Raw genomic sequence first — 16,738 nt, forward strand, 5'->3', positions numbered from 1 at the left:
GGTTCCTACACTGTTATTTACTCAACATATAGTCTTCTGGCACTGAAACTATAGCAGTTGTTACATTACAGCATACATTTGTTTTGGCATGTACAGATGTTTGCCTCACATTGATATTGGCATTAAGTTTAGGTCTAGTCTGTTTAGTAGAACTAAGGTCTCCATACGCATACACTGTACTTATCACTTCTGCTTCAGACACAGTTTTTAACCACTGATTTCAGTCTTGCGTGATTGAGAATAAGCTATTTATCTCCTCCGTCTTTCTCTATAGATTTGAAAGGAGAAGGACATTAATTGTACAACAATCACTCACTAAGGAGATTTTTCCCCATTCTTGTGGCCAAACAGCTGATTTGGCAATCCGGTGGCTATAGATCTAGCGATCAAACTTCCAATTTGATAATTATTATTAAATCAGATAAGAATCAGTGCTGCAACAAGCATGTTCGATCGACGAGTCAACCTATTTCGGGACGAAATTGGTTAACTGTATTGATCGGACATGGTGGGCAATCTTGGGCCGATGTGGTTGATTGGGTGAGTGGTAATGTTAATGGTGTGCGATATCGTGAGTAATGAATGCAACAGAACTCCCCTCCCCCCGCTGTCTCAAATGTTATATGTGCACCCCTGGTGCCCATGCTTTAAAATACTTTAGCTGATACACCGCCCACTAGTGTCACACACCCCACATGTCGGACACTTGGCAGACAGCAGACTGGTAAAGTATTTTAATACAAAAAAAAGTTTTTGCACGGGCACCGGGAGGCACATATAATATTTTGGGGGACACGGCAAGGCAGCATCACAAGGCCGATTCCTGAAAGATTTCATGCTGAAAGTGTATGGCCTGCAGTGTATGGGTAGCCAACAGATCTCTTTCTGATCAGATTCGTTTAGAGAGAAATCTGTCTCTTGGTTGGTCTCTTGGTTGGTCTACCCATACATGGTCACCCCAAACTATAATCATAGATCGTTTTGGAGAGTCTTTTCCCATACAAACACACTGGTTCTCTGCCTATCAGCCAGTTCTGTCCTATGAAATGGGGAGGGGACCAAGCTAGATGTGCCAGTGCCGGCAGTAGTGTATTACAATAGCAATAAAAAACGGAATCTCTGAGGTTTTACTATTTGATTGCTTGATATTTTTATGACCACTATGACTGGGTGATCCATAAATATTAGGAAGTAAATATGTGCTATCCCATATATGAAAATAAAGACATGTAGAGCCTTAGGGTTTATACAGACATACAATTTTGATTGGCCAGTTTTACTACTTCCATGTAACATAAGAGCTTACCTACACAATCTGGTCATAGTATTCAAAACCTGTTTAGCCTCAAACTACATGGAAGTGGTACAATTGGCTAATCAAAATTGAAGATGTGTATCAGAGGTTGTTTAGGTCAGCAGGGGTCAGTTCCACCAGATCTCTGTCCTCTAAACGTTTTTTATGACTGTGCCAGAACAGAGCTAGACCCCCGTCTATTCAATTGTAATTTTTTAAAAATACTTCTCAATCAGCAGATCAGCTAACACTCATCAGCTTGACTCGTTGTAGATACTGTTTTTATTTCACCTATCCCTTAAGAAATTTAGCCAAGATAAAGGAAACTTCAGAGCAGGTTAGCAAAGTTCAGTTGTATGCGCATCTACATTTCTCCAACTTAACATGGTGTTTATAGGTGTTAGGGAAGACAAAAGTGAGGGGCTGACCAGAGAAATGTATCAGAACATTATTCCTAGCCATTGGGTCAGGGTCTACCACCTTTAACAGATATTCACTTCCTGCCCAGTGCCCACATCCCCATTCCCATAGAATCCCTTCAAAGTTCTGGTGAAGACATTGCCCTGGAGCTTCCAGCTTCAATCCTGATGACTAATGGAGGAAGGTCACAGCACCATAGCAGTGGCTTCTGCATAGAGTGTGTGGGGCACAGGGAGGGGGATTACAGCAGCCCAGAATCCCCCCTCAGACCAGGGCCGGTGCAGTGTCTGGGAAAAGGCACAAGTTGAGACACCAGAATATCTGTAGATATCTGCAGCTCACAGCACTGCCCCCTTTCTTTCCCTGCTACAGTTGACTTTGGATGGAGCAGCAGCGTGTGTACCGAGCATGGAGTAGCAGCGTGTGTACCGAGCATGGAGTAGCAGCGTGTGTACCGAGCATGGAGTAGCAGCGTGTGTACAGAGCATAGAGCAGCAGTGTGTGTACAGAGCATGGAGCAGCAGCGTGTGTACAGAGCATGGAGCAGCGTGTGTACCAAGCATGGAGCAGCAGCATGTGTACAGAGCATGGAGTAGCAGTGTAAGTACAGAGCATGGAGTAGCAGCATGTGTACAGAGCATGGAGTAGCAGCATGTGTACAGAGCATGGAGTAGCAGTGTAAGTACAGAGCATGGAGTAGCAGCATGTGTACAGAGCATGGAGTAGCAGCGTGTGTACCGAGCATGGAGTAGCAGCGTATGTACAGAGCATAGAGCAGCAGTGTGTGCACAGAGCATGGAGCAGCAGCATGTGTACAGAGCATGGAGCAGCAGCATGTGTACAGAGCATGGAGTAGCAGCGTGTGTACTGAGCATTGAGTAGCAGTATATGTACAGAGCATAGAGCAGCAGTGAGTGTACAGATGGAGCAGCAGCGTGTGTACAGAGCATGGAGCAGCAGCATGTGTACAGAGCATGGAGCAGCAGCATGTGTACAGAGCATGGAGTAGCAGCGTGTGTACTGAGCATTGAGTAGCAGTATATGTACAGAGCATAGAGCAGCAGTGAGTGTACAGATGGAGCAGCAGCGTGTGTACAGAGCATGGAGCAGCTCTGGAGAATTTAACAGTGTCAGGTATGAACACAGCTCCGTGCCCTGCTGTGTAAATGCTTCACTTTTCCCTTCATTAGCAATGTCGGCCGTCCTCATTATTATCTGTATCCAAACTGCTTCTGATCAATCCCGTTGTTTGCCAGTCGGATGGGAAATTGCATTATAATGTACCCAGCATTATGTCCTACCTTATTATTATACTGTATTGTGCTTGACTGAGGGAGACCTTTCAGGAATCCCCCCCCCCCCCCCCCCCCCCCACCTTGAAAATCCTGGGTTTGCCCCTGCCTCAGGGGTAAGTATCTGATTTTGACCCGAGCTTCGGCTCAGGCTCACTTTAAGAAATACATAATTTATTTTGCTTTTTGCTTTGGCTGCCTCCTACACTTCTACTGCTTCTTTTTAAAATAACTTTTCAGCACTTTGAAATTGAAAAAGTAGCAAAAAGTAGATGAGAATGTATTATCAAAATTACTATTTTGATAGAGAGCAAGAGTATTTTCTTGCTTGCTGGTGGTTTAAAGGGCATTTTATTAACAAGGTGTGAAAATATCACCTAGGAGAAAACTCAGGAACAAAAGTTAATTGCATATGGGCTCTAGAGGGTTATACACTTCAAAAGAGGAAGGCTGTGTAATATGATGTCCAGTTGTTGAATACTCCCAAAAATCATACATGGTAAGCATCTGTATGTTACATCAATTTTGTATGGTTCGGATCCAGTTCTGAAACATGCCTGAAGAAGAAACTTAAAGGACACCCAAGGAAAAAATAAACTAATGAAATAAACGATTGTATCTATCTTCCGTCTCCTAAAAATGACTTTTAAGATATTCCACAGTTTTATTTTATGTTTAAATCTACTTTAACTGATTTATTGTTTTTGCTCAATGACACATAAGTTGAAGTATTAACTATTGACCCTTTTTATCTCTTTCCTGCTCTCAGAAGCCATTTTCTGCTATGAAAGTGTTTTATAGTTGGAATTTCTTATCAGTGACAATGTAGTCACTTCCTGTCAGGACTGAGTCAGCCACTTAAATACCTGATCTTTAACTCTTTCAGGCAGAGAAAGAAAAAAAGGAACACAGCATAGTTTTTTGTGTGCTATGCACTGTACATACCCATGTCTATTTCATCATGTCACATGTCACCTCGGGTATCCTTTAAAGTTTTGAAAGCTTGCAATGGAATCTTGTGCAGTTAGTCATTAACCATTTATGCCGCCTGGACGTGAACCTCACTTCCAGGCGGCTGCTGTGCCGCTGCTGCGCGCGATAATGCGCTCCCACGGGCACGCCCCCGTGCCGCCCCCCCGGTAGCCCGGAGATCAATAAATGAAAACATGGTTCCCGTTTATTGATCTATGTCCCCAGCAGAAAAACCGACGGCCTCTTATCAGAAGCCGCGGTCTTTCTGAGGGAAAAAAAAAAAAGTTTCCCGTCCTCTTCTTGCTTCCTGGAAGCGAGAAAGACCAAAAAAAAAATCTCAATGTGGCCATCTTGTGGCCAAATAGTAAAACTACATCTACATACATTTTGAATACATAAAACACACATTATTACATTTAAAATTAACTGTTTATTTCCCACACCAAAAATTACCCCAATAAAATTTTTAATGAAAAAAAAAATTATAATTTAAAAAACTAAAAAAAAAAACATAAATAGTTACCTAAGGGTCTGAACTTTTTAAATATGCATGTGAAGAAGGTATATTATGAAATTTTTTTTAATTATAAGCTTGCAAATAGTGATGGACGCAAAACGGAAAAAATGCACCTTTATTTCCAAATAAAATATTGGCGCCATACATTGTAATAGGGACAAAATTTAAATGGTGTAATAACCAAGACGAATAGGCAAATAAAATACGTAGGTTTTGCTTATGGTAGCATGTATTAGTTTAAAGCTATAATGGCCGAAAACTGAGAAATAATTTTTTTTCCATTTTTTTTCTTAATATTCCTGTGAAAATGCATTTAGAAAAAAATAATTCTTAGCAAAATGTACCACCCTAAGAAAGCCTAATTGGAGGCGGAAAAAACAAAATATAGATCAATTAATTGTGATAATTAGTGATAAAGTTATTAGCGAATTAATGGGAGGTGAAAATTGCTCTGTTGCATAAGGTGAAAAATCCCAGCGGGCTGAAATGGTTAAAGAATATCTGAGGCGATTAAGAAAAAACTTGATTTACTTACATGTGTCCCTTGTGCCAGCTCCAGTCTCCGGCTGGCAGCCTCTGCAGTATTCCCGACCCCCAATGAGTTAGTGTCTTCTGTGCATGTGCAGGCCTAAGCCGTGCTAGAGTGCGCCCACTCCACTGCCAGCACAGTACACTCCCTATGATGTGGGTGCCTGCGCAGAAGATGCCGACTGATCGAGGGTTTCAGCGATACTGCAGAGGCTGCCAGCAGGACACGGGAGAAGCTTGGAGCTGCAGCAAAGGACACACATGACTTCTAGGGGCTGGAAGAAGCCCCAGGTAAGTAAAGATAGATATATTTCTTCGCCTTGTATGTCTTTTAAAGGCATCACCTAAACAACTTTTGCTGTTATGTCTTCGGATTCTCTCCATGACTAACACTGGACCTCACACAACTAGCCCAAAACAGAATGACGGATGACCACAGGTGACATTTGCAGAGCTCTTACTGCAATTACTATCGCCTTCTCCCAATATAACTACATACCAATGACTGTACCTGTGTATAATGTTTCTACCTCAGAGTCAGGTGCAGCATCCAATAGTCAGAGACTTGTCATTTTCTATCTAGCTATCCAACCTTGGGTTCAGTCTTGTTACCTCAGCTGTTCTCTGCATCAAGCCTGTATATAAATGTTTGGAGCAGAGAGTAAACGGGGTTAACGCGAGCCCTACTAATGGCTGACGGGATACCCTTGTAAACATTGTTGTTGGATCACTGCCCAGTGACTGTTTTTAATTAGTCGGTGCACATTTCATATTGTAGCCAGCATGCTGTGTAACCATTCTCCCTTTCTGTCACTCCCCTCTGCCGTCCTCTCCCTTTTTTTCTCTCTCTACTAACTTTCTTTGCTGTAGTACAGTGAGAGTATCATTCAGCCTAGCTCCATGCTGACCTCTGTGAGGGGATTCTAACTACACCAAGACCCCAAAGCAGTAGAAATTCAGTTATCCCCCAAAATCTCCCCCTCTTTTCCCTCTCTTCTCATTCTGCATGAGCAGCAGGAGGAGTTTAGAAAGGACACAATCTGTGAAATATACACAGCCACAAAGAAGAAAAAAACTAAACCCCACTCCCTGAGGCCCCCCCAAGAGCTAGCAATCCATCTCGGGGCCTCTGGGAGTGAGATCTCAACATGGATAAGAGGCTAATCTTTCTTTCTGTGTCTCTGTGCTGCTTGGGGTGGATGCCAGCCTCCGGACAGGTGGAGAAGGTCCGAGTCATGTTCACACCCATGGTCTGCCGTGTTCACTGCGTTGGGGACCGCTGCAGAAACCACTGCGAGAAGGGGAACATGACCACGGTGTACAGTGACGAGCTTGCCAGGAACAATGGGGACCCGGGATTCCGAGCCTGTGAGTATGATTTCACTCCCTCGTCACAGCATGGAAAGTCCTGTACATGAAACACGCACAGCAATTATCTCCCTCATTCAAGGCAGTGCGTAGTAAGCTTAGCATCCCCTTGCATGTGCTTCACAAGGCATCCCCGCTGTGACTGCCTGCATTGTACTGTGCTGCTGTTATTACTGTTGGGCAATTCCAAACTTAAAGTGGAACTTTGTGCAGAAGTTGCTAATGCATCCTATTTGAGTTATAAACTGTATTCCATACATCTATTTTAGGGGAAAAGTTAACTCAAATCTAACATGTTAAACTTTTATGTTTGTCACATTTTCTTATGTTTGAGAGAATGGGGTTGATTCATAAAGCTTAATGATTTTGCACCTCTACTGTAAGGAGAGCTAATGCATGAGATAGACACATAAGGAGAGATACTTCATGAGTTAAGCCAAATAAGGAGAGCTAAACCATGAGTTAAGTTAGTTAAGGAGAGATAAATCATGAGTTAAGTCACTTAAGGTGAGATAATTCAACAGAAAAGCTTTGTAAATCAGCCCAAATGTTTCTCTTTAGTTAAGATTATGGAAATTACTTCATGATTGTGGTTAAAGGATACCTTAGTGCTAAATATATTTAAAAAAGCATGCCTACTGTGTGTGGGGATTTGTGGAGATACTTACCACACCTCCTGTGCCCCGGCTTCACCCTCCGTTCTCCGGTAATTGGCTAAGTTCTTTACTTCCTGGTTGGCGGGGTCAGTGCCTTCTGACCCGGACATACTGCTCTGCGCATGCGCAGTATGTCCCTTGGGCGCCTTGCAACTGCATTCCGCTGCGACCCCATATGACGCACTTAAGTGGTCACAAGGTGCTTAAGCGGACATACTGCGCATGCGCAGCGTAGTATGTCCAGGTCGGGGGGCACTGACCGCGCCGACCAGGAAGTAAGGAACTTGGATAATTACCTGAGAACAGAGGGAGATGCCAGGGCACAGGAGGTGCGGTTGCATCTGCAAAATTCCTCACACACACAGTACATGTCCTTTTTAAAATATATTTAGCGCTAACTTATCATTTAACATGACAGTTTTAGGCTAAGTTCACACTATGGGTCCGATCCAATTCCCTTTTTCTCCAATGTTTCAGTACAATTTTTCATCTTCTGTTTAAAAGAACTTTTCAGCACTCAGCAATTGAAAAAAAACGACCATAAAGTAGGTAAAAGAGTACTGTCAAAAGTATTCTAAGTATTTTCTTGCTTGCAGGTGACTTAAAGAACATTTTAATGTATTGATAAGATGGGAAAATTCGCCTAGGAGAAAACATGGAGAAAAAGTGAACTGGGTCAAGCCCTATGTGCATTGAATTATGTACATGTTATATTGCAGCGCACACCTTACATGTTAAAACATGCAAGTTTTTGTTCAAAGCATGAGCAATTCCTACGCAATGTGACCATTTTTGTGCTATCCAGAAATGCACTGTAGAAAGTGGCTTTAGCTAATGTGATCCATTATAACATAGTGATGAGAACATGCCCATAAAAACTGTATGGGATGGGCAATGCGTTCACCTGCGGTAACACAGAGCGACACAACATACATTGTGTGAACCAGTTTTCAGTGAAGAATTGCCCAAGCGATCAGATACATGTGGTTGGAAATCAAATGTAATACATTGACTATTTCACCATCAACTAACTAATCTGTACTTCCTATGCATCACAACCGATTATAAAAAACATTTTTTTTGCAGTTGACTAAATTGTTGTTGAACAATCAACTTTAGAATTGATCACTGTCAATTTGGGACATCAACAAAATTTACTTTCTGCAAATCAGATCGCATTTATCTGATTGTTTGGGCGATTTCACTGAAAATTATTACATTATTGGGCACCTTTAGGGGAACTAACTTTTCTTCAGAAGCCACACACTAGGCGTGATTAATGACATGCAAATAATTTCATGTTGATTCAAATTGTATGCGTATTTAATGCAAATGTATGCAGCTTGAAAATGAACCAATCAAATCAGCAGCTTTGTTAGCAACTCATTAACCACCCCTAAGGGCTGAGACACACTAGAGAGCAAAAATCGTTATAAAAATGGCTAACATTTCTTGATAGCGATTTTTGCAGTAAATACAGAGCGATTTCCAGAGCTATAGATTTCATTCAGGTAATGCAGGGTGCAAAATTGCGTACCCTGAATAAAATCACTCTGAAAATACTGCAGGTACCGTGATTGTGATTTCAGCACATCGCTCCTGTGGAATCATTTCAATAGGCTAACATTAGCTTATGAGGATATTTAAAGAGGAACTTCAGCCTGAACAAACATACTGTCATTAAGTTACAATAGTTTTGTTGATTAACCACTTAAGCCCAACTGGACAAATATATTTGTCCAGTGTTGTTGTGGAGAGTGCACCACCAGTTTGCTACTAAATGAGGCACATGTGGTATCATTTTAACCGTGACGAGTTGTGAAATCCATTTTGGTGTGTCTAAAACCTGTGAACCACGTCACATGAAAAATAGGTAGGGACAAACTCAATCAAATATAAAAAGTCATTTTCAGATCATTTAGTTGTGATAAGGAGTAATAAAGTTATTGGCAAATGAATGGGAGCAGCGCCAATATGTGAAAATTGCTCTCGGGCTGAAGTGGTTAAAATAGATAGGTAATATAATCTCTTACCCACCCTGTTTTAAAAGAACAGGCAAATGTTTGTGATTTTATGAGGGCAGCCATATTTTTGGTTGAAAGGAGGTGACAGGGAGTATGAGACACAGTTCCAATGGTCCTGTGTGCTGATTACCCCTCTCAGTTGCTAGGCAACGTGAATAACAACATAGGAAATCCCATCATGCTTTGCACAGCATCAGGGAAAAAAAGCCCGGGCAGTTTTCTTTGATGGGTGGAGCTTAGCTTAAAATGCAGCTAAAAATGATGCTTTGGTAAGAAATACAAAGTTCTGATACTGTGAAACTGTTAAAGAAACACCAAGCCTTTTCAGTGCTGCTGAGTAGATTTTTAGTCTGGAGGTTCACTTTTACCAAGGATTGAACTTCATTGAAAACATTAGCCAATACCTCCTTTTCCATGAGAGAAATATATTTTTGAATAGATCATCGGGGGGGGGGGGGGGGGGGGGTCTGAGTAGCAAATCTTGTAAAGAAACCCGTCCCACAGTGTGATGTCATAACCAAGGTCCTGACAGTTTCCTGCCTGTGAACACTGTTGCGTTGTGGGAAATTACGGCTTTTTCCAACTGCCAAGAAAGCAATATCGCTCTCTGTGCATAGAACTCTCAGTAACGAACATTCCTTACAGAACACCTGGCAGAACTAAAGATGTCACCACCAGTGATAAATTTCAGAATGTACATCAGGAAGAAGAAACATTTTACAATGGGCAAACACTGACTAAATAATCTATAAATGAATATTGTAAACAATAAGCAATTTTATTCATTATGTTATTTTCACTACAGTTCCTCTTTAGCACTTTGGGAATGACCGGCCACACGTAATTTTGTGCCTTTACCCCATGAATCCCTCCCATAGCCCGGGGTCTGCCAGCTTTCCATGAGTAGCCTCGCCCCCTGCTAACCCCCCTCCCCCCCAAAAAATGGCATGTGTTTCTTTACTTGAGATAGAAAAAGCAGGGGGGCTACGGGGGATTCAGGCTTACAGACAGCAGGTAATTTGCTATAAGAAGAGGACCCATTGAATGTATACCATACACTTGAGGTCTGCTCTAAGCTAGGTACACACAGGTCAATGTAATTATTGATCAATGCTTCCTGATGAAGGAACAACATCTACACATGATGTGATGTGCAGAGATTCTGTACATAGTACAATGACGCAGGTGTTTGCAACTCTGTAGAGCAGTGGTCCTCAAACTAAGGCCCGCGGACCAAATGTGGCCCCCTGAGGCTTTTTTACCAGCCCTTCACACACAAAATGTTTTACTTATAGGTGCGGTCAACTACATATTTAAATATTGGTGGCACGCATATAGAATAGCAGTGCCACATGGCAGCCAGAAAGCAGTCATTCGCTGGTTTCCAATCAAATTCCACATCAGGTGACACTGCTGTCAAATTTGACTGCAGGTTGTCCCCTGGGTATGCTTCACTGTCTGGCCCACAAAGACTTCTACATCATTTTATGTATACTTTGGCCCTCCAAGCAGTCTGAAGTATGTTGACCCGGCCCTCGACCCAAAATGTTTGGGGACCCCTGCTGTAGAGACTGCAGAGAAACAGACTGGGGGTGGGAAAAGCCACACATGTGCACGTGTGCCAACACTCATTGATGATCTACAAATATTTGTACACCCAGTCTAACGTGACTGAATCGCCCAATGTGATCTGCTGGGACAGATTATAGTTTGCGCCTGAGAACTGTTGTTGTACATTACCTATTCACGTCGCTGGACTGTTTTTCTACGAACCTCTGTCTGCTGACCAGACCAGGGATGTCCGTTTCCAGAGATTTTTATCTAGAGACTGTACGAGACTTAGGGCCCTTTCACACTTTAGTCCATTGCATTGTGGCTCAATAAACAATATCATGAACACATCACAATCCAATTCAATAAATATTCTTCTGGGACTTTCACAATAAGTGTGGTGGGGCAGATTATGATGCAATAATGCACAGCATGCTGTGTGAACCAGATAATGCATGCATTTACAGTGGCAGTTAGGCATACTTTCATTGTACTGTATGCCTCACTGTAAAGTAACACATTGGTTCAGCGAGGAGCAGCTTTTCAGCTTAGTTGTAATGCAACTTACATACCGTAAAAGGGCCATTGAGGGCTCGTTCACACTGCATGCGTTTTCGGCTTTTTTTCACACGCGTGCGTTTTTTAAAAACGCTCCCGGACCGTGTAGACAATGAATGTCTATGAGAAAGTTCATATCAGCGCGGGTCGTGCGCTGTCCGTTCAGTAAAGCAGTGTGTGGACCATTTTTAAGATGATTCCGCCTCAATGGAAAGTATAGGAGAAGCGCAAAACACTCACAAAATCGCTTTGTGTTGTGATTGCGATCGCGTTTTTAAGAATAAATCAGTAGCTGATCCCCCTTTCCGACAAGAAATCTTTACCTTTTCTCAAATAGTTCATCAAGGAAATCTGTATGGCTGATATTGTGGTGAAACCAATCCCAAAGTGTGATGGTATGACCATGGTCCTGGCAGTTTGCTGTCTGTGAACCTTGTTGCATTGTGGGAAATAACGGCTTTTTCCAACTACCAAGTAAGCAGAATCTCCCTCTATGCATAGAATTTGCAGTAAACGAACATTCCGCACAGATCACCTGACAGAACTAGAGATGCCACCACCAGTGATAAATGTCAGAATGTAAATCAGGGAGAGGAAAGAGTTTACAATGGGCAAACACTGACTAAATAATCTATAAATTAATATTGTGAACAATAAGCCATTTTTCACTACAGTTTCTCTTTAACCACTTGCCGACCGCACGCTTATACCGTGCGTCGGCAAAGTGGCAGCTGCAGGACCAGCGACGCAGTACTGCGTCGCCAGCTGCAGGCTGATTAATCAGGAAGCAGCCGCTCGCCCGAGCGGCTGCTTCCTGTCAATTCACGGCAGGGGGCTCCGTGAATAGCCTGCGGGCCGCCGGTGGCGGCTCGCAGGCTACATGTAAACACAAGCGGAAATAATCCGCTTTGTTTACATTGTACGGCGCTGCTGTGCAGCAGCGCCGTAAGGCAGATCGGCGATCCCCGGCCAATCAGCGGCCGGGGATCGCCGCCATGTGACAGGGGACGTCCTGTCACTGGCTGCACAGGACGGATAGCGTCCTGTGCAGCCCCGATCACCGGGGGGACAGGTAGGAGAGGGAGGGGGGTGAATGTCGCAGCAGAGGGGGGCTTTGAGGTGCCCCCCCCCCCCCGCAACATGCCTGCAGACCGGAGCGATCAGACCCCCCCTGCACACCATCCCCATAGGGGGGAAAAAAGGGGGGCGATCTGATCGCTCTGCATGAAACCTGATCTGTGCTGGGGGCTGCAGAGCCCACCCAGCACAGATCAAAAAAAATAACGCTGGTCCTTAAGGGGGGGTAAAGGGTGGGTCCTCAAGTGGTTAAGAAAGACGTCTCCAATTGGTTGCTGCTGGTATGCGGTCCAGGAGGCTGTACAGATGTAACAGTGAATAGTAGCTTCAAGTATCTGGTATTATAGTGTGGTACAGGAATGCAAGTCGCAGGAGTGGCTAATAGGGATGAGTTGCCTATTGGAATTCAGCTTTCTATAGTGGAAATCAGTATGTGGAAATCTAGTTCCGCAGAGATACCACATTATCGATACTTGGAAATTTCAGGCCAATCACAAGACTCGGAAGCATCGGACCAATCAGATAATCAGTATTGTACCGCGGAATCAGATTACCACATTATTTTTAGGCCAATCAGAGAATGCAGAAGATTACTGCTGGTGCCGATTGGAAATGCGTAATGTCCAAATAATGTGCTTAATACGGAATTCCAAAAAAAAAAAAAAAGTAATTTTTTTTCACAATTAACTAAGTTTATTGACAAAAATAACAAAAAAATAACATTCTGCAGAAATCGGTAATCGGAAACTCACTTCTTGGAAATCGTCATTTACAACCATCCAGCCAAAAGTATTAAAAAGTAAAAGTAAATGGAACGTATAAAATAAGGTAAGCAGTTGATATACCGTATTTGAATTTGACCTGTGTATTTAGCTGTTTGGCCAAAACTCTGCTTTAGAGCACATTATTGCCTAATTTAAGCAGCATTTAGACGAGGGTGATAAAGCATAAATAAAACGTACAGGCAAGCAGCGTGACCTGAAAAACACCCATTCATTCTTTTGTTTTGCACTTTAAAGAGGAACTCCAGTGAAAATAACGTAATGAACAAAATTGCTTAATTTTTACAATAATTATGTATAAATGATTTACTCAGTGTTTGCCCATTGCTAAATCTTTCCTCTCCCTGATTTACATTGTGACATTTATCACATGTTGACATTTTTACTGCTGGCAGGTGATGTATGTGGAAGGAGATGCTGCTTGCTTTTTTGGCAGTTGGAAGCAGATGTTATTTCCCACAATGCAACAAGGCTCCCACAGTGTGATGTCAGCACCATGGTCCTGACATCACACTGTGGGAGGGGTTTCACCACAATATCAGCCATACAGAGCCCCCCGATGACCCGTTTGTGAAAAGGAAAATAATTCTTATGGGAAAGGGGGTATCAGCTACTGACTGGGATGAAGTTCAATCCTTGGTCACGGTTTCTCTTTAAACTTCTCTTGTTTGGAAATATTGTTCTTGATAGTTTGGGATAAAAATGTACAGTGTGCATAAATCTCTCCTAATGTCAGCAGGTTGCCCTTCAAGGACAACTGTAACAAGAGTAATATGGAGGTTGCCATATTTGTTTCCTTTTAAGCAATACCAGTAGCCTGGCTATCCTGCTGATCCTTTGTATCTAATACTTTCAGCCATAGACCCTGAACAAGCATGCAGCATATCAGGTGTTTCTGACATTATTGTCAGATCTGACTGGATTAGCCACATGCTTGTTTCTGGTGTTATTCAGACACTACTGCAGCCAAATAGAGCAGCAGGACTGCCAGGCAACTGGTATTGTTTAAAAGGAAATAAATAAGGCAGCTTCCATATTTTTCTCACTACACTTGTCCTTTCAGTATGACACTGGGGCATGATGAGCAGTGATACTTGCTTGTGGCCCAATAATACATGAGGCACCCTATTTGGGTAAACACATGTGGCAGTTTAATATACAGTAGAATCTCGTTATTGTAAACTCTGATATACTTAACCTCTGGATATAGTAAACTCAGACTTGTGACAAATTCTGATATAGTACATTTCTGATATACCGGTAATAAACTACTTTTCCTGGTCCCTTGGAGCGGTTTCAGCGTGAAAGTTCATATATTCTCACACCCATTTCTTGCCACATATTTCAGAGTACATATGAAATCGGCGCCGGTAGACTTGGGCGCAGGATCCAGCTGTTATATGGCTGGTCCTGCTTCTGCACAAGTCTGGGCCGATTTAATTACTATTCCCCCTCCAGGCCGCCATGGATAGCGGGGGGAATGAAATAATTCGGCTTCCAGCATTTGCTGGAGGCCGAATTATTATGTTTTTAAGCAACCTCGGCTCCATCTTCTGACGGAGCCGACGTTACTCACTGAGCGCTGCAATAGGAGTGACTCCTATTGTAGTCTATGGAGGCGCCGGCTGCGCCCAAATCTAGCAGCGCTGAAAAGCACTGCTCCGCATATTTCAGCCTTTTTCCATGCCCTATTGCATGCACAGCATTATTTCTTTCTAAAGCTATACCCACTTTGCTTATGGGGGTGGGGCGTGAGATAAAAAAAAATAAAAAATCTTCCGACCCTCAGAGGTATTTGGCCTATTTGGCTGTTGCCATATTGGTTGTGGTGACAGTACTAACCACAAGAAAAGCTTGTCAGTACAAGCAGCTTGGCTGAACGCTATACATTCTCCCTCTCGCTGCACAGTAATCTCACCATGCTATCCGAAGTATTTGTTAATCACGGAAAAGTTCTTCCTTATCAGTTCACAGCTTTAGCGTGAGAAATTGCGTCTGCATTCTTCCCCTAAAACTTGTGCCAGGAACGCTCATTTATAATTAAAAAGAAAACAAGAGGGAACAGAAGTGAGGTAAAAGTTCCGTCCTTTCAGAAGAGGACGGGATGCCTGCAAATAGGAAGTGGCCTTGTTGCCAGATAAGTTAGATGTTTCTCGACAGGCTTTTCAGTAATGGCAATCCTGACATCTGTGTATTCAGTCTGCCTTCTGTACTGTTAAGTATTGTTCTAGTGAAGGGAATACCGTACTATAATAGTTGGCAGTGAAGCCACCCAACAAATAAAGGAACATTTACGAAGACTGAAATATAGATGGGCGTTGCAGGGCCACTCCCAAATGAAAAATCCCAAATATGCACATTACATTGGCATCCTCCTTATTTGGAACTTGATAGAATAGTTACTCACTTATCTAGGCTGAATAAAGACAAGTACCAGTACATGAAGTTTTGGAGTCTCACAGTGGCTCTAATCCAGAGAAAGAGAGGATACAAATCCCTTGCTGCATATTGGTATCACCCTACTCTACAATGTAATTCTAGCTATGCAAACCTAAGGAAAGTATCCAAAAGCTTTTTAAAGGGGCACTACAGCGAAAATCTGTAATATTTTAAATATGTGCAAACATATACAAATAAGAAGTACATGTTTTCCAGAGTAAAATGAGCCATAAATTAGGGCTCATTTCCACTATAGCGAATTCGCATGCGTTTTTCGCATTAAAATTCGCATAGCAATACAAGTGAATGGGACTGTTTCCACTTGTCAGGATTCCTTTGCGTTTTTCTGTGCAGAAAAAATTCGCATGGCAGAGCCATCAGAATTCGCATACCGCATACCGCTATGCGAATCGCATACAATGTATTTAATAGGAAATTCGCATGCGGTTTGGGCATGCGAATTTTCATGCGAATTTTCATGCGAATTCGCATAGAAACAATGGAAAAGCACACCAGCACTGCCATGGTTAAATTCGCATACATCGTCATCCATGCGAATTCGCATGCGAATTTGCATGAAAATTCGTATAGACCCGCATGCGAAATTCGCATCCGCATGCGAATTTTTACCGCGGCGATTCGCACCGTACAAGTGGAAATGCAGCCTTACTATTCTCCTATGTTGCTGTCACTAACAGCAGGTAGTAGAAATCTGACAGAAGTGACAGGTTTTGGACTAGTCCATCTCTTTGTAGGGGATTCTCAGGGATTTATTTATTTTCAAAAGCACTTGGTGAATGGCAGTTGCTCTGTCCAACTGCCACAAAACTGTGTAAGGAGAAGGGAAGCCGGCCAGCATCATTGTTTAAATCCTTTGTCAGGAATATCTTTATCTATATATATGATAGACTAAGTGCCTCAACCTTCAAACAAGAAGAAGAAGTACTTTGCATGAGAAAATGTATGCATGATCAAACACCAAGTTTAAGGCCTCTTTTCCACGGACTGTTGAGCTGTGTGCTCAGCAAGCAGTTACCAGGCAGCAGTGAGCAGATACCAGGCAGCAGCAAGCAGTTATCAGTCAGCAGTGAGCAGATACCAGGCAGCAACAAGCAGTTACCAGGTAGCAGCAAGCAGTTACCAGGCAGCAGTGAGCAGATACCAGGCAGCAACAAGCAGTTACCAGGCAGCAACAAGCAGTTACCAGGCAGCAGCAAGCAGTTACCAGGCAGCAGCAAGCAGTTACCAGGCAGCAACAAG

The 16,738-nt window shown here is 42.8% G+C and overlaps 2 protein-coding genes across 22 annotated transcripts in view; one reads left to right on the forward strand and one right to left on the reverse strand.

Moving 5' to 3' along the window:
* Positions 1 to 16,738, reverse strand: part of HIPK4 (homeodomain interacting protein kinase 4) — a 546,520-nt gene that overhangs the window by 221,688 nt on the left and 308,094 nt on the right. The gene's annotated exons all lie outside the window — the stretch shown is intronic.
* The window catches only part of LTBP4 (latent transforming growth factor beta binding protein 4), a 312,121-nt gene that overhangs the window by 75,054 nt on the left and 220,329 nt on the right, over positions 1 to 16,738 (forward strand). For 5 of the 6 annotated variants that reach the window (XM_068250800.1, XM_068250802.1, XM_068250803.1 and 2 more), the window contains one exon: positions 6,230 to 6,391. In XM_068250800.1, coding sequence (XP_068106901.1) covers positions 6,230 to 6,391 — 162 coding nt within the window. Of the gene's footprint in view, positions 1 to 5,910; positions 6,392 to 16,738 lie in introns of those variants that run through there. The other variant, XM_068250806.1, reaches the window with a different exon arrangement.

Source organism: Hyperolius riggenbachi, chromosome 8 (assembly GCF_040937935.1).
Source record: "Hyperolius riggenbachi isolate aHypRig1 chromosome 8, aHypRig1.pri, whole genome shotgun sequence".
NCBI classification, from domain to species: domain Eukaryota; kingdom Metazoa; phylum Chordata; class Amphibia; order Anura; family Hyperoliidae; genus Hyperolius; species Hyperolius riggenbachi.